General features: G+C 36.1%; 1 protein-coding gene across 1 annotated transcript in view; it reads right to left on the bottom strand.

Moving 5' to 3' along the window:
- IBTK (inhibitor of Bruton tyrosine kinase) overlaps positions 1 to 25,820 on the bottom strand; it is an 86,894-nt gene extending 61,074 nt beyond the window's left edge. Inside the window, exons 1-10 of the mRNA XM_037143777.2 lie at positions 25,614 to 25,820; positions 16,913 to 17,604; positions 11,341 to 11,437; positions 10,022 to 10,146; positions 7,436 to 7,546; positions 6,327 to 6,497; positions 5,021 to 5,138; positions 4,752 to 4,935; positions 4,243 to 4,366; positions 2,306 to 2,483 (exon numbers count right to left, since the gene is read on the bottom strand). Coding sequence (XP_036999672.2) covers positions 2,306 to 2,483; positions 4,243 to 4,366; positions 4,752 to 4,935; positions 5,021 to 5,138; positions 6,327 to 6,497; positions 7,436 to 7,546; positions 10,022 to 10,146; positions 11,341 to 11,437; positions 16,913 to 17,233 — 1,429 coding nt within the window. The 5' untranslated portion in view covers positions 17,234 to 17,604; positions 25,614 to 25,820. The remainder of the gene's footprint in view (positions 1 to 2,305; positions 2,484 to 4,242; positions 4,367 to 4,751; positions 4,936 to 5,020; positions 5,139 to 6,326; positions 6,498 to 7,435; positions 7,547 to 10,021; positions 10,147 to 11,340; positions 11,438 to 16,912; positions 17,605 to 25,613) is intronic.
- Positions 25,821 to 26,641: the final 821 nt, after the last annotated feature.

The following is a 26,641-nucleotide window of genomic DNA, read 5'->3' as shown; positions in this document are numbered from 1 at the left end:
ACTAAATATAATGAAGACACAATTCTAAGGACTTCCAACATTTATAACCTGCATTCTATTTACTCTTAAATTCACTCTATTTCCATCTCAGAACGTTTAATAATCTCCCCCTAATACTCAGCTATTCCAGTTTTGATAATCTCAAAAAAAAAACTTAGGCATGTCCATGAACTGCAAATAGTTACATACATATCTATGCCCCTACGAATTTATGAGTGTCTCTGAACAGGGGCCCATCTTACATATTTTCGTATTATGAAAACCTAGCCCTACACCTGGCATATAGTAAATGTACCTTGAATGTTTACAAACTTGACTAATTTATAAATAAAAGAAATTAAACTAATTACACAAAAACATTCCTTTGTACTTTTATGATTTTGATGAGTGTTTGTTAATTATCTGAATAATTATAAATACTCTTTATGCATACCATAAGTGATCTGTTCATTCAGCAGATGACTACTATGTGCCAGGAATGCTAAGGATATAGCAGGACAGACATGGTCCTTGCCCTTTTATAGTCTGACAGGAGACAAACATGGAGACAAACATTTAAAAACTTAATCATAGCCCGGGCCAGTGTGGCCCAGTTGCCTGGGCACCATCTGGCAAACCAAAAGGCTGTGGGTTCAGTCCCCAGATGGGGTACATACAAGGGGTGGCCAATTGATGTTCTTCTCTCACATGGATATCTCTCCCTCTCTTTCTCCTTTCTCCCTCCCATCGCCTCTCTCTAAAATCAAGAAGCACATCCTCAAGTAAGGATAAATACATAGATAGATAAAATAAAAAATTAATCACAAAGATAAATACATAAAAACAAGTAAAAACAAGTCTCAGGATGAAAATACAAAGGGAATATTAAAAGTGAAACAGGTTTACGCAGTTTAGATTGAGGAATAAGTGAAAAACATCACTGATCAAGTATAAATTAAGACGTGAAAAATTAGAAAGGTCCTGGCACTAATCGCCACTAAACAAGACTGACCCTGAAGGTCAATGTGACTTGAGAGTAGTAAGGGAAAGAGAGAAAACTCAGATGAGTTCAGAGACATGAACGAGAGTCAGAGCAGGGACCTTATAGGCCACGTGTTAATAAAGAGAAAACTAAAACCGTTAAGGAGTTTTTAAACATAGTAATATGTTTAAGGATCAGATCTCAAAAGTCCACTGTGGTAATGACTTGAGAATAGATAAAAAGAAACAAGAATGGAAATAAGAACAATTATGTTTTCAGTAGTTTATCTGACTTAGGCTAGGGTAGGAGCAATGAGATATATAGATAGGTAAATAAATTCTGGTTTTTCTGAGAGGAAAAAAAATCAACTAATTATTAATGATAGATGAAAGAAAAAAGTCACTAACCTAAGTTAAAAAACAAAGTAATCCACAAGTTTATAAATTTATAATCAGATAATTAAGAATGAACTACATAATGAATAATTTCTATTTTCATTGGTAGCATCTTAAAGGTATCCTTTATATTCATCAAGGAATGAATAAAATTTGCCTTCAATGTTGTTTGAGAAACTTGCACTTTTTAAAATTCTCAATGAACACAAAAGCTTTATTTTTCCTGAAATTTTCATCTAAGTCACAAGATATACCTTTAAATTTTATTTTATATATACAGATATATTAAAAAATAAAACAAAAATATAGTTACTAAATTCTCAATTTGGGGCAAAAGATAAAAAAGGGGACTTAGAAGATGGTTCACAAATGTCTGGGGAATTGTTTTTTTTTTTGTTCATTTGATTTTTAACTTTACATTTCCCTACCCCTAAAGTAAAGGCTAGCAATTAGCAAGAGTAAGGCACTATTACTGATAAGAATGTACCGTGAACCCTGGCTGGTGAGGCTCAGTGGACTGAGTGCCGGCCTGAGAACCAAAGGATCGTTGGTTCAATTCCTAGTCAAGGCACATGCCTGGGTTGCAGGCCAGGTCCCCTATTCCTACTAGGGGGTGCAAGAGACATAACCACACATTTATACTCTCCCCCTCTCTTTCTCCCTCCCTTCCCCTCTCTAAAATTAAATAAATAAAATATTTTTTTTAAAAAGAATGTATCATGACTTCAGGGTATGTGGAGACAGATAAAAATAAAAAACCCCAGGTTTAAATAGATCAGTAGATCAAATTCCCTGTTTAACTGTACGCAAGCAAACCAAAATCAAAAGACTCAAGAGATGTAAGGTAAAATCTACTCACACTTGTTAATTAAGCCTAACAATAAATACTTGTGAAGTTAAAGGTTAACTGAAAGGAACTTTCACATCCCATTCGTATACACAAACTGACCTTTCTTTTCAGAATTCTTTTTTTTTTCTTCAAACCATTTCCCTCTAAATCCTTCTCCATCCTGTGTGACAAGTAGAATTTCATTCCTATTTAAAGCAATATCAGAAACGAAGACTTGGCGTGGATAAGCCCATCGACACTGCTTCAGGGAACTGCTGACTGATCTCCAGCAAAACACCTAAAATAAACCAAATTACATTGGAATGTAAAGCAAAGTAACATCTGATCAACCAAAAACTGAAATCAAGAGGTGACAGTTCTAAAATAAAAGCTCTGATTTATGTTTCAATGTTCATTCTTCTGCAGAAGAACATAGATACTATAAAAATTAAGATGGTTTTAAACTGTCTTTCAGAAAAAGTACATTAAGCAAACAGGAAGCATGAAATATGCTTCAAAGACACTCTTAAGAAGTAGTTTTTAGTATTGCTTCTTTTGGATATATAGATCTGCTACAATGGTAAAGAAAAATAAAAAGTTTAAAGGTAAAACTTAGATATCAAGTTTGCTATAGTACCATCTCATCTATTTACAAGAAGAATGAAAATCATCCTATGAAAATCCAAATTTGACTCTCAAGAAAAAAAAAGATGTATATATAACTCAACTATATAACTAAAATAAAATTCTAGAAACGGAACACAACATGATAGAGCTCGATGGTGACCAGTGTTTCTGAGAGATGGCTTTGGGCTGCTGTTCAAGGACACTGAACAATGATGCCATGGAGTGCTGGGCTTCCCACCCAGTTTTACTCAGAGCAGCAACCCTTTCATCTGCTCTAGAAATCGGCATTCCAAATAATAATTCATCTGAAAAACTAACACTGCTGATTTTAAAAGTTCAACCCCCTCATAACTAAGAAAAGTGAAGCACAAAATGGTATCTGCGACAGTCAATCAAAAGTTACGCACAAAAACCCCCCAAAACAACCCTCTATTGACTGAAGGATTCCTTCACAGCTTGGTTTTTATAGAAAGACTAATTTTGCAGAAAGTAAATATCCAGAGATATAAGCTAGGTCTGTATTAATATAAATTAAACACACCCCAAAGTCAAATGTAAGTTTTTAATACTCAAGTTTTTATGTAATCTCATGCCTCAGCTTCCATTAGTACAAATTAGAGCTTTAGTTCTTAAATATATTTCCTTCTATTAAAATGATCAACTACAGTAGACTTATACTTGTAATGTACTGATAGGTGAAGCTTTATGATTCTAATTCTTCAATTTCTAAAATGTCAAAACTTTATAAACCTCAGAAAAATCATTCTTACTGTATGATATATATTTTATAAGGAAAAACCAGAAAATCTGTTTTATTCTAGTCAAAGTGTAAAATTTTTTCAATGTATATTAATGTATAATATGTATTTTTAAATTACCAATTTTATTAAGAAATATACTGGTATGTTTACACATGGAACTAAAATGAAAACTCTATAGTATTTACTTAAATAAAAAAGGTAAAATTCTTTATATAGTGATCTAGAACAATAGTTATAATCTCTGCTTACATATACTTTATGTACATTTGTTTAAAACTAAATCTGGGGAAAATTTTCCAATTACACATCAAATTTTTAATATTGGCTGACTAGTTTTTTTAAAGAATAGTTATATAACGTAGTTCATGTCTATGCAATTCAGTATCATTTATCAATACTCTATACCTATAAAACAATCCATCACTTATTTCCATTTTAAACACAGTAAATGATACTTTACACTACAGTTTAACAAAGTAGTACTATGCAACATTAGTTCAATGTCGTCATAATTTCTGTGAAATACCAGCTCCACACAAATTAGTACAGGAGGTCAGAGTAAGCTGAGAAACAAAGTCAACAGGAGTCATCGTTATCACAGAAATACATTTGCACACGCCTACCAGCTGATAATAAGTCCACTACACTTTTGCATAAACATATACTCACCCTTCCAGCTTCATCCAATGCAAGAATACAAATTTTTTCACCCTCATTTTCTTTGAAATGTTCAGGATCAACCTTGTATTCCATACGCCCCCCAGATACAAGAACCTTTTTCAAGTTTAGCTGTCTAGGTAAAAAAAAAAAAAAAAATTCTAGATCAGTATGTTCTCTCAAATACACATGCTCAATTTGAAAGAAATTACTCTTCAAACAACAAGCTAGTGCGATTATTGTGAAAGGTGAAGTAAGATGATTTAGCCTTTGGTATCCTTGGTCCCTCCCTTTCTAATGCATGCAGTCACTCCAGTTTAAATAACTGATAAGGCTAAAAGACCCTACATCTATTTACATTTTAACAGCAAATAAAAGTTTTTAACCTCAAAACAAAAATAGAGAAATCCTTGTTTTTTTCCATTTGGCATTTCAGAATGTAGCATAAAGCTGATACTGATATTTGCTGGGAGAGTTGAACTAAGACTAAAGTTAAGCTTCTTTCACAGAAATACACATACTTAGAAGCCATCTTCTTGCACTGATAGTCTGTAAGTAAGTAAATATCTCCACTTGTGGTCACACAGACTGTGGCCCCATCACTTGCAGCAACCAAAGACAGGGTGATGATGTCCTTATGATGAAGGGCAGAGACTTGACGAGGAGCAGTTACACACTTTTCTCCATTGGGATCTAGTAAATAACCTAAAAAGTTACACAAATAAATCATAAAATATCCATTTTAAAAATCCTATTTGTTTTTCAGATAGTGTCATCAAAGATTTCCTACCCAGTTGTCCACCATTTAGTCCCATGGTGTAAACAGCTTCTCTAGTCCACAGCACTGTATGAAACCTGCCTGCTGCTACTCCAATGATTGTTCTTCCTTTCAGGTATTTTGCCTGCATCTATTCCAAAAGACAAATAAGACTGCAGTTTAGCATTCTCGGTCTTATTAGAAAATACAGTGCTTTACGTGTAACATACCCAGGGTCTCTCAAGAGTGGCACTAATAGCATTTTGGGCCAGATGATTCTTTGCTGTGGGGGACTGCCTAGCTGCAGGTTTACGACATCCCTAGACTCCACCGGCTGGATGCCAGTAGCACCACTCCCACCGCTGCCCCAAGTAGTGACAACTAAAATTATATCTAGATATGGCCAAATGGCTCCTGGTGAGCAAAACCACTCCCAGCTGAGAATACTACATGTGTCCCTATCAACCCAAAGCTCTGAGGTAGCTACACAATGAGAATAAAAATGGGAGTAGTAATCTACCATTCCTAAAGAAATCTACCAAATGATTAAATATCCACAAATTCCACAGTGGAAGAAAAAAAGTACAACAGATTGGAGACTACCTCCAATTATTTGGGGGTAATTTCTATTAATTTATTAGTCATCCCAAATGGAAAATCATTGGATTTCAAAGCTTATTAATATAAAATATGAATCTAATAATGGTTTTTAATCCAGAGGATTAAATCCAGAGAAGAAATTTAACATCTAAAATACAAATTTCATGAGCTGAAAACACATTTATTATGGGCGATGATTCTCAAAACATTAATTTAGAGCACCAGTCCCAGCTCGGTGTACTAGGTTCCTGAAGCTGAGGAAAGGGAACCTTCTGGTGGTGGGTGTACAAATGTGAGGGGGAAAGTGGAAGAACGAGCAGTGGCTTTTGGGCCTATATTCCTTCACACCAACCTACCAACCAGGTGCGATTTCTCCCTAAAGGCTGCTTTACTATGAAGCCAATAAACTTAAGGCTTCTAGGTGCCTCATTTACATAACCCATTTTGTATTTACAAACTCGGTGTTTTTTTATTAAGGAGGACTTAAACCCCAAAAAGCTGGGTCCCCCTCAGCTATGAATACTTAGGAATTAATCTAAGGCAGTTTGGTGTCTAATATCCCAAATGCTTTCTTCCTTGCTCCAAGCAAATGCTAACTTGCACTGCGCTTGATTTCTCCTGTGAAATATATATAAGCAATGAAGATAAAGTAAGTTGCTCTGTCAATACCTTCCATCTTTTGGTCCATGTAGGTTTTATAGCAAATAATCACCTTATTGTTTTAAAGAGAGAAGTTTACCTGTCTAGGTACATTACAACTGGAAGGTGGAGGAATAATTCCTAATTGATGAAAAGTATTGACACCAAATGTATATACACATCCATCTTCAGTTAATGCAACAGTATGATCCTCAGCAGCTGCCACTTGGGAACAATTATGACCACTCAGTCCTTCCACAAGCCTAGGGACCTGCACAATAAAATTAACCTTAGTATATTAACCATTTATATACAAATATAAACAGAATCTGATGATACTATGTCTCAAATGACATGATTGGTATATGGTCTATAATGGTTAAGTTTTACAATTCAGCAAGGAACAGATGAGTTTAACAAGACACTGGTTTACTTGTAAAACACGAAACCCCAGTAAGACATTTCAATAACATAATTTGACTCAACAAATGGTTTTTGAGTCCTTATTATACACCAAGTGCAAATTTGTTTGGTATGAATAGAGGGAGCTCTTCAGCCAAAGAATTTACTGTTGTATTAAAGAAATAAATAAAAACACAGGAAACAAAGCATTCCTTCAACAACACATTTACTAGGTATTTGACCTCAATCAGGTCTTTTAACCTCTCAGTAGTTCCATTTCTTCACCTGAATATAAAATAATATTATTTTAGATGATAATTGGATTGGTGTTAGGAGTAATGAGTCAGTAAGTACAAAACACAACAGTCTCTGGCACAGAGTAAGCAATCCATAAATGATTGTTGTTACTGTCATTGTGTATAAAAAGAGGATGATAATGCCTATAACCTCACAGGGCTGTTATAGCTTTATGAACGATGCCTAGAATATAATAAACCCTCAAAAAATGGAAGCTATGACAATACCTCTCTCTCCTTTTTAAAGAACACTTCATCAAGAGTAAACATACCAGTACTCCCTTCTCAATATTTGCTATAAGAAAATTTTTCCTTAATGCTCTAGAATATAGCATCATATCTAAATCTTTAATTTGAACATAATACACCAGAAAAATCATTGATTTTTAAAAAACCATGATCAATTGGTACATTATTTTCTTCTTCTAGTTGGTCAAATACATTTTTTTTAGTGAATTAAAGCTTCCAGTTTATCAAAATTTTACTAAAGTTACCTAAACATTTCAATTACCAAGCATGTCTGTTCATCTGCATGGCCTAAACGTCCTCCAGGACCATGACCACAGGTATAGACCTGCCCTTTCTGAGACAGAAACACTGAGTGAAATTTACAAAGCACCACCTACAGGGAAAAAAGAGAGTATTATTCAAATTCTCTGAATAAAATATTCTTGAATTTATAAAAAAGAAATAATAAAGTATTGCTAATTGTTTAAGCTGGATGATAGGTACAAGGGGACTCATACTATTCTCTCTACTTCGTATATATTTAAAGTTTTCTGTGATAAAAATTAAAAATATACACATTTTTAAACTATGTCTAAAAACAGACATATAGAAAAAAGAACAAAGAAGGAATTGAGCATGTGTTACCCACAGAAGAGATTTAACAAAGAAAAATGCAAATCTTAAGTCTTCAGCTACAAAAAGCAGTAGCCAGTTGTTTTCCAATTTCATAAAATCCCCAATAGCAAGAGCTGAGCCAACTGCAAAATGAGATGTAAAGATTACCAAATAGTGATAATGTTATTGAAGAAAATAACGGAAATGTATTAAGGTTAAAAGTATTTTTTAAAAACACTACCTATACATGGGGAATGAGGGTTAAACAATATGTCCTTTATATACTTCTAATTTTTTCTAATATATCTTTAAAACCACACTTACATATTTACATATTCTTACCAGAACACACGGGTACTAAAATGGTTGAACCGCATTAGCAGAAGGCAATAACTGGAAACCAAGAGAAGTTTCAAATATTCACGTACTTAACCGCCAGGCCACAGTGTGCTGTTTTTCAATGCATCTAATGTGCAGTGTATTCACTTTACGCTAATACCACTTAACAATGTTGTTTTCTTATTTTGAAAAATTATTTGCATTTATATTTCTTATGCCATCTATAAATATTTCTAACTTAGGATATTAAAAAATGTTAAGAAATAATAAAATCCTAGAATTATTTTTTGGAAACTCAAGTTCCTTTAGAAAATAAGAAAATTATGAACTGAATTGCAAGCTCTATTTATACATACTAGTTGGCAAGTTCTAGAAAAATATGTGCCTATTACAAATAATGCAAAAAGTCATTCTCTCATTGAGCTATACCACCATACCTTAAAAGTCTAAAAATGAAACTCAAAATTACATTTATTTTTATAATACAAAGTTAAATCTGAAAGAAAATGATCATTTTCTAAAATCAGAAATAATATTGTTCAACTTTATATTCGATATTAGAATGCCATTCTACAATTTCTGACTTCTACTATATCAACCACAACCAGAATTCAAGACCTTCAACCTTCTTAAGGAGATAACTGATCACAGCTTTTCATCCTTATCTGCAGGAATATATTATGCTAATATTAACAATCTCTGCCCCATGGTAGCTAATTCATTTGATACTATACTTCAGAATCAGCCCTTTTCAGTAATAGGGCTTTCTATATACAGCAGTGGAAAAAAGTAAGTTTACAGTTGTAATACAAATAAATAATAATACAAGAATAAACTTTCGCATACTCACAACTGTAAACCTACTTTTGCCCATGCTCAGTAAATATTCCCATAAATTTGCTTCCTCTTTTCTGACTGAAATTTAGACTGTTTTCCTTCCTTTCAAATCTGTCCATAATGTCTGCTTCAACCCTCATTCAGTGATAAATAAAACATCTTACATCCTTAATCTCTTCACAAAATACTCTCACTCCTTTACCCTAACTGAAATACAGCATTCTCTCTGGAAGTACTGTTTCATCTACAACCCTTCCAAATGGAATATGCTCAATTTTTATATAGCACATATATCTTAGGGTCTGAAGGCACAATCAGCCTCTGCTTTCTCAATATTACCATTATTCCTTCCCTCTTGTGTACAAGTCCCTGCTCCTGAAAAAAATCTCGATTCATGAAAACTGAAAAGGAAAACAGGTTATCCTTCTAAAGTGCCCCAACTCTGCTCAATTGTTAGTGGCTACTGAAGGGTGGAATACCATTTTAAGGATTCTGAAGACCTGTTCAAGCTCAGTTTAACATGCACGTGCACACACATACAAAGGGGTAAAGAGGAAGATGACTTATGTCAATATACTCATCCACAGAAGTGGAAGATAACATAGAGCATAATGACAGAAGACAAAAGACCAAAACTTTACAATTATGTCAATTAATTTTACAATTACTTATATTTAAGAACTCAGGTTCACTTACCCAGAACTGGTAACACTGAGTTTTAACAATGAATTCACTTGAGAAAAACTTGAAAAACTCTAATTTTTGTTGAACAGAAACAAAAACTAGAAAATAACAGAAGCTCTACTTTTTTAAATAAAATCAATATCTGCATAATGCCTTCTAATTTCTAACAGTGCTTAACAAATATCTCATAGTTTTATGGTACTGTACACAGTATAAACATGATTAAGGCTAACAAAATATAAAATAAATTAGTAAAGTTCTTTTATTAATTTCTTCTTTCAAACATGTTATCATACCTTCAACAAAGTTAACATAATCTAAATAAAAAGATGAGCTTCCAAATACAAAAGTTCTTTTCAATCTCTAAAGGTATTTACATTGTGCTTCAAAATACCTGCTTGATACAAATCCCACTCCTGGAAAACAGATCCACCAACTCTGGATGATATTTGCTATTCTGGCTTCCATGACCCAGGGTGAAATTTGTATTATCTCCCCAAGTGTAGACATCTGTAGGGTCTAAAATGAAAATCAGTTTTTCATATTTTAAAATAAACATTAGTATAGTTCAATTATAGTTATATCCCACTAATAATTTTACCTTAGGACTCTTTACAGGAACTAATTTAACTACCATATTTAGAAAGCTATTGCCAACACTCTCTTTCAAATAATTCATCTACTAATTCATTATATAATTCTAGGAATAGAAATCAGAAAATCCAAATCAGCACAGACCAGTCTCAATGTAAGCAGTCTAATGTTTGTTGTTTCCTTAGCGGCTAAAGCTTAACTGCCAATGAGTAAAAAACACCTGCCATATCCACTTACTGTCCATGAAGAATATAGTTATTTAGACATAAAATATTATTAAAACATATACACATAAGGTTATAAAGTAAGCAAATGTGATATTACTGTTCTTATAGAAACACTAACTTTCAAAAAAGCAATAGCATGCTTTTGACAGATGCAAAATAATACTACTGATTAGGGTACCCATCAAACTGGGATAAAACTTAATCACAGCTAAGTTTCTGACATACATCTTCATTTTTATTTTGGAAGGCTGTGTAATTCCTTTATGACTATAACCTGCAATACTGTATACAAGATAGAAATAAAAAAATGAGTCCTTATTTAGCTTGATCATTAGTTAAATTTCAATTATAGAATATCCCATTTAAATCTTTTTCTCTTCTAAAGCCAATTTCCCTTTCCAGAGCTCAAGGGGTAAACAAACTGGAGGGATAAGAAAAATTAGAAGAATGTGTAGGTAAAAAAATCACTTCCTTTTTCCCTGTATCTTAAACGTTGATGTTACTTTCTGGATGCACATTAATGACTTTATAGTAATTACAGTTCTAAATGCCTCCCCTCTTTAGGCTGCGTCTTTATTCTTATGGACATAACATACATTAAAACTGAAAAATGTGAAATAAATAGAAATGTTCTGAATAGAATCAAAATTATCAACTACCATATACCAAAGTAAAAGTTGTTTGCAGATAGATATACATACACAAATTTCCTCAGGAATTTTAATAAAAATTAAATTTCATTAAAAGTGTCTAAGCTGTACCTTAATGGAATATATGTACACACATATATACATACATATGCATGTGTATATGTGTATATACCCATTCCATACATATATGCATAATTTTACACACACACACACACACACACACACACATATAATTTTCTTACCAGTACTTTTGAATACTACATGAGTTGGTCTATCCTTCATTACAAGATCCAAAGCTGACAAGCCTTCCTTATCTTGAATATACAGACTAACACCATGCTAAAAATGAAAAAAATATATATATGTGTATATATATGTATGTATTATAACCATTTACCTATAATCAGTAATCTCTAACTCTTAATTAAAAATCCAGATGATTAAGATCATAAATATATTTTTAAAATAAACATTTAATAACCATTATCTCCTATGACCACAAACATTTTTTTTCACACACAAGAGACCTAAGAATTATCAAGTATCCAATTTTTGGTGGACTAAGGAAGGACTCGAAAACATGAATAAATAACTTTTAAAATCAAAATGAACTAGATGTGAAAGTTTTCCACGGCAAGGCAGTTTGGGTTGTGTTGGGAACTGCCCTGCCTGGTTTCTGAAACTGTAATCGCCATGGCTAAGGCTGAGTGAGAGACCTTGAGTCCCTAAGCCACTAAGGAGACAAAGCTTATGCCCCTGGGCAGGGGCACTGCCTCTTTACTTCACCCTGCTTGGCCCCACGCCTGGCTGATTAGCCAATAACAAGTAAGATTCCTCAAGGGAGGAAGAACCTGAGAGGGGCATGCTCATGGGGGTTCCCCAGGGAGGACCTGGGGAGCTACAAGAAAAAGGGGTGATGGACTCTCACTCTTCAGCTTTGATGTAGCCTGAGTCCTCATTCTGTCTGCAAGAAGTCTCCTAATCTCTTGGCTGCCTTACTTCCCCTGCCTGATTTAGGCCTAAAACAATGCCAGAGGTGGGTGCAGCTCTGTGCTGGAAAGGGCAGGTTCCCCAGGGGCCTAAGAAAGAATGCATAAAATCCTGTGAAACCTGCTTTGCTAAGAATGTCCTCAGTTTTCTGATAAGAGTCCAAGCAGGAAAGGAAATGACTTTGTTTCCCAGAGTTTTGTAGCCCTTTAGCTAACTGACCCTGACTCAGAATAAGCCCTCAGAGTTCTTTGTATGCTATCTACTATTTGATCCTTACTTCCTGACAATGATTGATGATGAGCTTTACCTGTAATTCCAGTGCAAACTGAACCCAGTAAATGCCCATTGAGGAAAAGGCTCCTGACCCTTCTCCTTACAGAGATAGGCCACCTTTCCTCCCCAAGCAGATCATGTCTTGGTAGACTTCTTCTGTGGTGGACAGGAGGGCCCTAAAGGCCACAGGGTTGCCTAGTAGGCCCTAGCTCAGGGTCTGTGTCAGTGTGCACACACACATACGCATGCTGTTTGGTATATAAAGAGCAACATTCTGTGGCCAGGTAATGGCTGTAAAGATTTCAAGGCAATGGCAGAAAACTACTTACAATGAGGATTTACTCTTCCTAAACACAATGGGATCAATTACGCTCCATATCTTTTTGCCTTGCATTCTACTGCATCAATTACTGACATTAAGACAATTCTATTCTTTTAATTCCTATTTGTATGATACATATTTTCACGTGTTTCCTTAAAATTTTTATAGAATTGCTTAATTTTGGTCTCGTGTGTGTGTTTTAAGGATGAATTTAAAGTAATCTATAGTTTTATATCTCTACAATTAAAATTCAAACATGAAATAGAATATCCCGCCCCACGTATTTAAGGCAGTCAGCACACCCTTTCCCTATCACATTTTCTGTCTTTTAAATTATAATGTGGGAAAGGAGAGCTATGTTCACTTCATATCACTGTTACTTCATTAGAGCTTTTTAAATGTAAAATGTACTCCTTTTCAGAAATAACTTCCTATGTTTCCTGATAGTTTAATAAGACATTCAACAATTACTAAGACTCATCTCTATCTTAGCTGGTGAGAGTCCTCACTGTCTGTCCACACACAAAGACAGCCTGGCAGCCTGGACAGTTAGAGGGTGAGATGAACCACACAGTGTTTAAACTCTTAACTGTGACATGCTGGTATACCCTGTTTTGGGCTACTCAGGAAAGAGAAATCCCCTCTTACCCTGTAACAATGGATTCTAATAAACTCAAACCAATTTTAAATTTTCTTTGTTCCAGATAGTTACAATACCTGATTTCACAAGGATTGTCAATAAACATTAAATACTTAAGTGAGTGAATAAATAAGTAAAATAAAAATCAGAAGTGATCTAAGATTTTAATAAATTTAAAATTGTATGTTGACTACTGATTTTAAAAGTTAGGCATAATAAATTCATGTGGGATTGCTACAAAAAGAATAAAATACCTACAAATTAACCTAACCAAGGATATAAAAGACCTGTACTTAAAAAAACTGTAAGACACTGAAGAAACTGAAGACAACATAAATAAGTGGAAGTGCATACTGTGTTCATGGATAGAAAGAATTAACAATAAAATGTCCATACTACCCAAAGCAATCTATAGATTCAATGCAATTCCTATCAAGATTCCAATGACGTATTTTACAGAACTAGAACAAATATTTCAAAAATTTGTATGGAACCACAAAAGGGCCCACAGAGCAACTGCAATCCTTAGAAAGAAGAACAAAGTTGAAGGAAATCACACTACTTAATATCAAAATATACTACAAGACCATAGTAATCAAAACAGCCTGGTATGGGCATAAACAGAGACACACATATCAATGGAACAGGAGAGCCCAGAAATAAACCCATACATTTGTCATCAATATTTGACAGAAGAAGCAAGCATATACAATAGTCTAAAGATAGTGTATTCAATAAATGGTAATGGGAAAATTGGCTAGCTATGTGCAGAAAAATTAAACTAGACCACCTTCTTATACCACACACAAGAATAAATTCAAAATGGATTGAAGACTTAAACATTAGACCTGAAACCATAAAAATCATAGAATAAAACATAAGCAGCAGTTAATATGGTTTTCAAGGGTATATAACACACTGTCTTCTTAGTTCCCCAGCCATATGAATAAAGTACTCATAAAGATTCAATCTTTGACTCTACTTATAGGTTCTGGTAGCGACAGGCAATATAAACACCAACCTTTCCAGTTTCAAAAACACATATGTACAATGTCACTACAAGTACATTTTGGAAGTACATTGACACAGATATTATTTACAAAAGTAGCCACAAACATACCTCAGGAAATTTAAATTAAAAAAAAAAAGAAAACACAAGCAGCAAAATTTTGGACATTGCTCATAGAAATATTTTATCAGATATATCTCCCTAGGAAGGGGACCAAAAGAAAAAAGTAAATAAATGGGACTACAGCAAACTAAAAAGTTTTTGCACAGCAAAGGAAATAATCAACAAAATAAAAAGACAACACACAAAATGGAAGAACACATTTGCCAATATATCTACGGGGTTAATATTCAAAATGTATAAAGAACTTGCAAAACTCAACGGCAAACAACAAACCTTATTAAAAAATGGGCAAAAAACTTGAATATACACTTCTTCAAAGAGGACATACAGATGGCCAACAGACATATGAACAGATGATCAATGCCACTAATCATCAGAAAAATGCAAATTAAAACCACAATGAGATATCCTCTCACACCTGTCAGAATCGCTATCATCAATAAATCAATAAACAACAAGTACTGGTGATCATGTGGAGAAACGAGAACCCTTTTGTTTTATTGGTGGGAATGCAGACTGGCACAGCCACTGTGGAAAGCAGTATCAAACTACCTCAAAAAATTAAAAATGGATCTGTGTTTTGACCCAAAAATCCCACTTCTGGGAATATGGTCGAAGGAACGCAAACCACTAATTTACAAAAACCTAAGCATCCCTATGTTCACTGCAGTGTTATTTATAATTGCTAATAAATGGAAGCAGCCCAAGTGTCTATAGTAGATGAGCGGATAAAACAACTATGGGACATTTACACAATGGAATACTACTTGGCCATAAAAAAGAAGAAAATTTTACCCTTTGTAACAGTATGGATGGACCTGGAGAACATATGCTAAGTGAAATAAACCAGTCAGAGAAAGACAAATACCATATGATTTCACTCATATGTGTAATCTAATGAACAAACTGAACTAACAAGGAACATGGAGACAAGTTCATAGAGGGAGAGCAGGATCATTGCTATTTGAGGGGGAGGGAGAGATGAGGGTGTGGAGGAATTGACTAAAAAGGAAAAAGGACTCACGGACATTGACAACGGTGTGGTGATTGCTGGGGAGAAGGGGGTATAAGAGAACCAAGTGTCGAAGGGAAAAAATTACAATAAAGATTAAAGCAAAACAAACAAACACACGAATTCATGTGGGAAGACCTGAGCTTGGCCTTTTTCAGGATATGAAGTTCAGGTTCCAGGGCAGAGTGCTCCAAGCTATGAATGACGAATGGATCCCAGATACTTAGATCCCTGGAGAGTTTATTTTGTAAGTACTGTCAACATGTCCATTTATTTTGTAAGGTCTGTGAACATGTCCATTTATTTTGTAAGTTCATGCCAACATGTCCATTAATAAGTTTATACTAAACTTATTAAACTATGTACATTTGCATTACCCTAAGTAGCTACAACCTGAATAAAGAGCTAGGGATTTATTTTTTAGAGCTCCCTAGAAATGGTGGGCTCTAACACTTTGATGTGCACATCTTAAACTCTAAAGGTAGTAGGAGAACCAGTTCGTAGTCTATCTCATTTCTTTAAAAATCAACTCTTCACATAGCCGCAAAATAGTAGATAAATTCATTAGCTTATTAAAAAGCATCTATGCACATACCAGGTTTATAAGCCTGAGAATTTCATGTCAGTGCCCTACAACGAGGAGCACATGGACTTCAGACATATCTATTCCACTGTTAATACTATTGGAGATGTCTGACTGCAAATACAGAAAACAGGTTTTGGTTGTTTTGACTGTATTCCAAAAAAGCAAAGCATAAGACAGACTGGCAGGTAATTTCCATGGGAAGACAGCCGAGAATGCAGTAGTAAGAAACCAAAAGAATAAATCAAGGAAGCAAGAAAAACCAATATAAGGATGTGTTATCAAGTAGGCCACTATTAAGGAGGCTAGTACATGATCTGACCAGGACATTCTGGGGACCTTATAAAGTATATCAGAGAATAACTGTCCAATCAAGGGACAAAAGGAGGAAGTATTTACAAGTTCTCATTCTTCATTAATGAAGAGTTGCTCTACAGAGGCTTTAATGCTCCTGAACTTTTGACTGGTCATTCATTTGCTAAGCTCTAAGGAATAAAATAAGAGGCATGCAGTACACACAAGGAACAAAATGCAGATTAAAGCTACAGAAACTGCTGGAAGCCTGTGTACAACTGGTCACCACACAGCTATAGCTGGAATAAGAGATGAGGAGGCCAAGATGACATAAATGGTTCAACAGAAGCATCTGATGCATTAATCTTTCCAAACTGGTTATGAAGCTAAACTGAGTTAGTTTAATATGGCTCTCTGGCTACTGCGACCCACCATATATTACCAAAAACATCAGGATCAAAATATCTTGAGGTAACATAATTTCTGGTGGGGTAAAATATGGATCTAGTCTACTCCCCTTCTTTCAAAAAAAAAACATAATAGTTTTAAATAAATAAATTACACTTACCTTCAGTAGAGACCAAACACAATCAATATGTCCATAAAATATGCTTCTGTGCAAAGCTGTCCATCCCGACTCCTTGTCTTTCACCAGTGGATCCACTCCTTTCTCAAGAAGCCATTCCAACACTCCTTTCTTCCCACAGGAGGAAACAAGGTGGAGGACATTTCTGCCAAAGGCATCTGTGATAGTTGCAGCATTGTAACAGTGACTGGAGAGAAAGGCCTTAATCTGGCTTTCACTCCCCTTGGTTACCACAGAAAGGACATCCAAAGCATGCTTCAGGGATCGACACTTTGATGTGCAGTCAGGGATGGAAGAACTCATCCTAATTGTTTTTATACTGCTTACTTCTTCAGAATAGTCAGATGAGACTAATTTTACAAAATGAAAAAGCCAGGACACAAAGGTGCTTTTCAGAAAAATGTATAGAGAATAAATGACCCACTTGGGATTATAATTTAAACCCTCATAGCAAGAGTATAAAACTACAAATCTTTGTATAATTGATTTTGGCACTTAAGTCAAAAATTATAAATAGCACTATAAAGTTTATATCAAATACAAGTTCTTTTTTTAAAAAAGTTTTCCACAGTTTATAAATTATTCCTGGAGTCAAGCACCAAGGGGGAGTGAGGAGGGGAGGTCCCCCTCCACACTGTCTGACCCTTTTAAATATCCATAATTGCAAGGGTGACCTGTAAGAGAAGAGGAAACAAAGAGAAAGTAAAAATTCAAAATCTCTCACTCTCTTTAAGTACTTCACAATAAAACTACCTCTATATTTAACTGCCTTTAATTCCTATTTCGAAAAGAAGTCTAACAACTTTCACCTTCACATCTAGTGTATTCTACTGATATGTCAATATCAGTCATCCTCACCTGCTTTTCTCCAGTCTCATGTTTAAGGCAACCGCCAGTCTATACTCTGGAGTTCAACTCTCTTCTTTCAAAACTTTCACTTCTCTCTCCTGTATTTTTTACTCTTCTGGCTATGTCCCCACAAGTTATAAACACACTTGATTCCACCATCTTTATAGGACTCTCATCTCAAAACTTTACCCCTTAAAACTAAAAACACCACCACCACAATAACCAACACTCTCATCATTTAGTTTTTACTAAGTCCCAGATATTGTGCTAACTGAGTTCTACCTAGAAAGTCCTTCATCATAGGAGATGATAATTAAAGAACAAGTATCAAAACAACTAGAGAGCTACATGGGAAAAATAACTTTAAATACTTACTTTATACCTTCAACCCATATAAATTCTAGATGGCTCAGAGACAAACATAAAAAAATGACATAAAAGCACTAGATGAAAATACAACCTTTTTTTTTTACAATCTCAAAGCAAAAAAAGGACTTCCTTAGAATGACCCAAAATCCAAAAGTTAAAAGCAAAAAATTAACAAATTCAATTACTTAAAAACGTAGATGAAAAAAATTTTAAAGACAAAAAAGAAGAAAAATCATCCTTTATATTCTCTACGAATCATTGGGAAGCCAAAAGAATAAAAATCAAAGAACATAACCACATTCTCACAAAAAAAAAAAAAAAAAGAAATTTAAATGGACTTTTAAAAAGAAAAGAGGATTACTTCATACATAAGAAATGCAAATTAAAACTATGATAAGTGCACTTTTCACCTATCAGAATGGCAAAAATTAAAAAGGTTGATACTACTATGTATTGATAAAGCTGTGGAGAAATATGAACTCTACACCATGGTTGGTGAGAGTATAAATTAGAAACACTTCTATGGAGAGCAATTTAGTAGTATTGGGTTGGCCAAAAGTCCACTTAGTTTTTTCTGTAAAATAAAAGATACACTTTTCATTTTCACTAATAACTTTATTGATTTGGGTATTTAGAGTGTATCAGCTACCTCCCATGATTGGCTTCTAGCGGATAGAGGCCAGAAGTGCTGCTAAAACATCTTCCAGGCATAACACAGCCCCATAGCAAAGAATTGTTTGACCAAATGTCAACAGTACCAAGAAACTTCACAAACTACTTTGACACGTTCAATCTTGTCACAGCACCTTTTCCACACACTGAACAAATCTTTTTTTTTGCATTTCAGTTGCATCTTTACCTTCTTGAAATAATAAAGCATAATGTGCCAGTAATGTTGTGTATTGCCTTCCCTCTAATATTAAAACAGCTGCACAAAATCTCACCAATTCTGTAAGTTTTTTAAATGTACACTGATATGACAGCTGTCACAATACAATCTAACAAAATTGTTTCAAATGAAGTTAAAGACAACTAACCACTACTACAGCCACTGTACAGACAAAAACAAACTTTCTGGTCAACCCATTATTTATCAAGATGTAAAATATACATTCCTTCTGACCCAGACAATTTTACTCCTAGGAATTTATCCCATAAAAATATACCTGTGTGTGAAATGGCATAAGTATAAGGACATTCATTGTATCATTGTTTAGAACAGTAAAGCATAGAAAAAAACCTAAATAGTTAAAAGAAATTATGGTTTGTCCATGCAATAGAATATTATTCATGTATCAAAAAGAATGAACCAATTTTATAATTTCTATCAAATAATCTAAAGGATATATTGTAAAATGTCTTTTAAGATGAGATGCATTTGTAACATCATTGGTACATACCTATCAAAGATATCCAGAAGAATACACAAGAAAATGGTTAATAGTGGTTGCTCTGAGGAAAGGCACCAATGGTTGGTAACAAATATGGAAGGCAGATTTACTCTTTACTATGAACCCCTTGTCAATGCTTTACCATGTGCATATATACCTATCCAAAAACAAATGTCTAAAAAATAGAAATATATGCTAATATATTGATTGGAGAGGTCACAGGGAAGTACAGAAAACTCAATCAACATATATGAGCCTCTAGCTTCCTTTTTTCCAATATGCTACCCTGTTTTGCTTTATTCAGATATGGAAAAATACAATATCACTTGTCAACTATTTGATAACCTACTATTTTTCAGTTTCTTCACTTCCTGTTAGAAATCTTACCACCAATATATTATTTTATATGTCTAGAGTGTACTACTTTATCCTAAGTATCTCTCATCATCTTTTTATTTAGTGTCTTCTAATTATCTGTCTTCTCCAGAAGGTATTTTTGTCCTCTGGATTTTAAATGAGTAGTCAATTCATTCATACTGCCTAGATATTTTAAGCTTTTATAGTAGAAATTGTACGTTACTTCTCTTCTACAAGGTATCAAACTATTATAAATACTTATATTCTTCAAAATGCTTTATTAATTTTGTTTTTAAAATATATACCTTGGCCCTGGCTGGTATGGCTCAGTGGATTGAGCGCCAGCCTACAAACCAAAAAGGTCACTGGTTTGATTCCCAGTCAGGGCCCATGCCTGGATTGCAGCCCAGGTCCCTAGTTGAGAAGTGTGAAAGGCCACTGATCATTGATGTATCTCTCACACATTGATGTTTCTCTCCCTTTTTCTCCCTCCCCTCACCCTCTCTATAAGTAAACAAAATCTTAAAATACACACACACTTTGAATGACAAGGAAAAAGTTATTAAAAGACTATGTGGAGGGACATACATGAGTTTTCTATATGTATAGGGAAAATTTTTTCCCAGACAAATATGAAACCAAATCTGCGATGTCCACTCCTTGATTTCAAACTACACTAAGAGTCAGAACGCCTAAATTTAACTAGTTAACTATTCTGATTCCCCATTGGGAAATGACAGCACAGAACTAGAAGATCCCTCATCTTTATAGCTCCAGTTCCATTTCAATTCTGTAAGTTTTATAATTTAATATAGTATTATAAAAAAACATTCCCCCTTAGAATACTAATTTGAACCACAAAGTGACATAAAGAAAATGGTACCACAGTCTTGAACAGTTTAAAATGTTAAACATGGAACATGATAAACATGGAACATGGTTTATGGCAAAATTCAATTTAGTTAATTTTATTCTGTTGAGGCTCCAAAATTTTGCCATCATTGTGTTTTATGTGTCTTCGAAGTACCTGAAACAAACTACTTACTGGTGAACCACTCAAACCCTGCATAAAAGAATTTAAGATACAGCAGAAAAGAATTCCTAATTTATTACTATATGCAATTTAAACATTTAAAGGGAAAATAAAATATATTAAATATAAAAGTAGTGTCATCTAAAGTATGTATCTACATATAGAGAGAACACAGAGAACAAATACTATGAACATTAATACATTAATATAGAAGTGACTAAGAACTAGCATTTATTAGAGTCCTACATATTTCTATTCAAAGATAGCAACGCCAGCTGTTATCAATTATGTAACTATAAAAATTACATAATCTCTCCAAGCCCTCATGTCCTCATCTGAAAATAGAGACAATACCACCAACCTCAGAGTCACTATAATGATAAATAAAACTGCTAAGCATGGTGCCTGGCACCAAATATGGATTCAAGACAATAGTAGTTTTTATTACTATTATTTCTTCAGCAATGAAAAGGTAACACCTTTTTTAATTCCAAAGTTCGCAGCTGAGCTTCACCACCTCCACTACCTAGTTTTCTTGTACACTTCTCCAATGAAACCATGAAACCGATGACCTCAAAACTGCCAAATACTTTTGGGTATTTTCAGTTCTTATCTTACTTGACTGTCCTGTTGATTCATCAACAGCACACTCTCCTAAAGAAATCTAAAGGGATGCTGAAAGCACAGGGAACCAGTGAAGCATTTAAGCAAGAGATCTTTCTCTCCTATCACTTCTTACAAAGGCATTATTACCCCTTCCCCTGATCTTTAAATGCTGGGATTCTCTCAATGTTCCATCTTCAGTCTTCTTTTCCTCTCTATTTGATATTCCCCCTGGATAATTTCAATCTCTCATATTAACTTTAACCTACACGTTCATAATCCCCAAATCTGTTTCCTGCCCTCATGTCTCTCCTAAATTCCAGGCTTGTACATTTCCAATACCTAGTGTAAATCTTATTTATGCATTCAACAAATGGTTATTGAGAACAAATAAAATAAAAGAAACACATATGAAACATCTAATACATACTGCATATTTTGTTGGGAATCACCCTGCCTGGTTTCAGAAGCTGTACCTCTCCATGGCTAAGGCTGAGTGGAGAGACCTTAAGCCACTAAGGAGACAAAGCTTATCTCCCTGGCAGGAGCACCACCTCTGCCCACTTTTCTTCACCCCGCCTGGCCCCCAGTGCATGACCAGTTAGCCAATGACAGGTAAGATTCCTCAAGGGAGGAGCAACCTAAGACAGGTATGGTCATGGGAGGCCCTCAGGGAAGGACTTTGGGGGGGCGTTAGAAAAAAGGGGTGATGGACTCTCACTCTTCAGCTTTGATGTAGCCTGAGTCCTCATTCTGTCTGCAAGAAGTCTCCTAATCTCTTGACTGCCTTACTTCCCCTGCCTAATTTAGGCCTAAAACTATGCTGGAGGTGGGTGTAGCTCTGTGCTGGAAAGGGCAGGTTCCCCAGGGGCCTAAGAAAGAATGCATAAAATCCTGTGGAACCTGCTTTGCTAAGAATGCTCTCAATTTTCTGAATAAGGTTCAAGCAGGAAATGAGTTTGGTTCCCAAAGTTTTATAGTCCTTTAGCTAACAGACCCTGACTCAGAATAAGCCCCGTAGTTTTTTTTGTATGTTCTCTATTGTTTGATCCTCACTGCCTGACAATGATTGATGAGCTTTACCTGTTTTCCTGTGCAAACTGAACCCAATAAAAGCCCATTGAGGAAAAGGGTCTTGGCCCTCCTTTGAGAGATGGTCCACCTTTCCTCCCCAAGCAGATCATGTCTTGGTAGACTTATTCTCATCCATGGTGGATGGGATGGGGCGGGGGGAGGGCCCTGTGGGCAGAGCCCCCCACCATATTTTACATCACAGAGAAGTTAAGCAAACCATCCAAATCATCCCACCAGTAAAAGAGGAGTTAGTCTGTTTAACAGTAAAGTCCAGCTATTTCTACATGACACTGTTTCACGGTGCATCCACATAGTAGGGCACCAAGTACTGGGAATATAAAAGTAAGATGATAAATACAGGTTCATAAATAATACTTGGGTGAAAGTATAGCTCATTTATTTTTATTTTTAAATATGACAACAAGTCTTTTTAAAATTTTATTTACTTTTAGGGAGGGGGAGGGAGAGAGAGAGGAAGAGAGAATTGATCAGTTGCCTCTTGTAAACTCCCCAACCGCACACAAAGCCTTCAGGCCAGGTATGTGCCCTGATCAGGAATCAAACCTTTTATTTTGCGGGATGATGCCCAACCAACTGAGCCACACCAGTCAGGGCAGACGTTTAGCTCATTTAACAACTGCAGTGATTCAATACAATTTATTATCTATTACCCATTCTCTACCATCAAAGGGTAGCAGTTTGGTAGAGGAGACTGATTTTATTTAAGCAAGTACTTAAAATATATCATGATTACAAACATAGTATGTTTAAGATAAAACAAGACTTGTAGAAATAGGGAGTGGACAAAAGGTGTCTGGGAAGCATGTACCACAGGAGATATTTAAACTAAGACTTAAAATGAGAACATTTGCTGGGTAAATTCAGGCAGAGAAGACAGTAAATATAAAAAGCTCTAGGATCACCCTGGTCCATTCTGAAAATTACAAGTAATTCAGAAGACAGAAATGAGTGAGGCCTAATATATACACAAAGATGGACAAGATTATGGACAGCCTTATCTGCCTTTTTTAGGGATAAAGAAAATAAGCAATTCTGAAACAAATTTAGGACCTTCAAAGATGTGATAACTCCCAGGTTTCTGGCTGATTACAGATTAAGCAACCAGGAAGGAAAGTAAGAAGTATATACCTTGGAAATTAGAAAAACAAACTTAAACAAAGGAACAAATAAAAATTAAAGTTAAAAATGTGCTTTAGTCCTGGCTGGTGTGGCTCAGTGGACTGAGTGTTAGCCTACAAACTGAAAGGTCACCAGTTCAATCTCCAGTCACAGCACATGCCTGGGTTTTGGGCCAGGTCCTTGGCTGGTGCGTGCAAGAGGCAACCGATTTGAAGTATCTCTCACACGTCATTGTTTCTCTCCCTCTCTTTCTCACTCCCTTCTCTCTCTAAAAATAAATAAATAAAATCTTTTTAAAAATGTGCTTTATATGTGCTTTATATGAAGATGAAGTGTTTCTGAGAAACTGAGTTGGAGGAGTATAGCTAACTACAGGCAATTACTCAACCTTGAAGGCTGGTCTACCACAAAGGTGTTAGCCAGTGGAGGCTGAGCCCTCGACAATGGCTAACAATCCTACTAATGCTTGGTTAAGAGTTCAGTTCTTCTTAAAGCACCAACCTGATTATGCTATTTTCCAAGACCACAATAAAATGAGTTGTAATCTTTTTGTTAGTAAAAATCACAACATGTGTAAAGTGCAATAAAACAAAGTATGACTTGTATTTCATGTACTAAAAATAGTCTTGTGACTTCAGGAAGAGGATGCCAATTAGGTCTGGTGACCACTGTAGCACACAACATTCAGACTCTGAGCACTGAACACCTAGGCTAGTAACCCAGGTACACAACTAACTAGCTAAATGACCCTGGGCGCAATTTCCTAAGCTTCACATCCCTCACTTGTGAAAAGCTGGTAACAACTACTTATCTTCTGAGTTGTTCTGAAAAAAATAATGAGACAATTCATTGATACATAAGCACCTAACAAATATTAAAAAAAAAAAAAAGAGGGAAAAGGAGACATATTGGTATGCAGGTTAGAAAATGGCAAAACTGTATGACAAACTATACGGAAAACTATAAGCATTCTGCTTGGAATGTTTTTCACCCAAACCTTTACAGGGCTGCAAATCTGACCACGGCTTACAAACATCGACCACCTTTCAAACTTTGTATGTACAAGCAGATTGTTTTACATAAATTAACTAACTCAATGCTCTTTTCAGCCTCATTATTGCTCCTGTATATATATGATTGGCTCCATTTTACAATGAGGAAATTGGTGTAGAAGTTTAAGTAGCCCATTCAAAATCACAGATAGAAAGGAAGGCTCTCGATTACCTATTCTACTCTATCCAAAATACTCCCTTAAAATGCAGGTATAAAACCTTCAATAAGTAGAATATTGTTGAAAAAAAAATCACCCTTATTTATAGTCACAGAATTGGGTTTCTACTACTTAAAACTTCTTTAGAACCCGACAACGTGATCCAACAGTCCTCTATCCTCTGTCCCCTATCCTTCCCCAAAGAACCAGTCCCTTTCCACACAGTCAATTCACGCTAAATTTAAGAGTAGAATTCACAGAGTGGACTAAAATTGTGTGACCCCACGCAGGGGAAAACGTCTCGAGGGATGGCTTCACATTTAAGGCTCAGGGCTCTAAGGGAGGTGATTGAGGAAAACTCTCTGAAACTAGCAAAGTCACAGCGTTGGAGGGCGTGTCAGGCAGGTTCACAACTAGCTCGTGGCCTGAAGACCATTCCTTAGCTGAGGGAGTAGGTGGGATTCAGGCTGCAGATCCCGGACACAGCGCCCGCCCCGGTTGTCTGGCGAGAGGCCGGGTATCAGTGATGCTCGGTCCCCTCACCGCTGCCCACCTGCACCCTCTGGAAAGGGAATACTGTCCCGCTGCCCCCTGGGTGAAGGGGCACCTTCCCCTCGGCCCCTCCCACACCGTCGGGCAGTGCCAAGCCCTCCCTACCAGTCGCTAGATGAAAGTGCGCTGGCAGTCTCCGTGGGTTGGGCACACGGCCACGCAAGGACTCATTCTCAGTGAAGCGAACGGGAACAACCGAAGGGCGCCAGCGGGGAACTGGACCCCAGACCCGGAGGGGATCTGCTGCTGGTTGCAGCTACAGCCAAACCTACAGGTACCAGGATGGGGCCCAGGGAGGAAAGGCCGGGGAGGGCTGTGCTCAGCAATAAGACGGGCGTTGATTGGCTGGGGCTCGTATATGCCTCATGAAGATTGGTTGCTGTCTGTCCAGGAGGCAACGCGTGGCAGCTGCTAAACTGTGGCTTTTCCCTAGAGCTGGGAGGGAGCACGACCCCACGGGACCTGGGGCCGTGTGAGCCGCCAGGGGGCAGGAAAGGAAGTGGCTAGGGACGTGGGGCCAACAGCTCCGCTGGAAATAACCCTTTTGGAATCTGTTGTAGTAGAAGCAGGAACGTTGTGCTCTCGACAAGCTAGAGACTCAGAATTCAGATAAACTTGGGTAGAGAGACAGAGCTCTGGCAGCCGGTCGCCACACAGCAGAAGCCAAAAGCTAGGGATCTGGCACAGAATTGTTTCCTCCTGTTGCCCAATTAGGGGGGTCAACGGAATGCCAAAGGCGCTGTCCAGAAGGGACACAGCCTTGACCCTCCATGGCTTGCACATACACCTAGATTATCTGGGAGGTACTCCCTTGGTCAGAATGTGTCACTGTCTCCTTAGGTCTGCTGTGACCAGCAGCAGACCTGGGTCAAGCCACCCACCAGGACACGCGACTCAGCGCTGATGCTAAGGCTTGCATTCCTCTTTAACTCTGCATCCAATGGAGCGTTTTATAAGTGATCATATAAAAAAAAAAGCAGGGGGCTGGAAGGAAAGATAGTCCATAGTCGGTATTGCCAAATGGGAAACGTAATACCTGCAGAATGCCTCATACAGTATGCACTCAGTATTTGTTCAAAGAGGGCAGTGTGACCAAGAACAAAGAACACTACAAGTTAGGGGTTGAGCATACA

The sequence above is a fragment of the Artibeus jamaicensis genome, unplaced genomic scaffold (assembly GCF_021234435.1).
Source record: "Artibeus jamaicensis isolate MK-2021 breed Jamaican fruit bat unplaced genomic scaffold, CSHL_Jam_final contig_387, whole genome shotgun sequence".
Classification (NCBI taxonomy): Eukaryota; Metazoa; Chordata; class Mammalia; order Chiroptera; family Phyllostomidae; genus Artibeus; species Artibeus jamaicensis.
The sequence above is the reverse complement of the archived record's forward strand: the minus strand, read 5'-3'. Positions and strand labels throughout refer to the sequence as shown.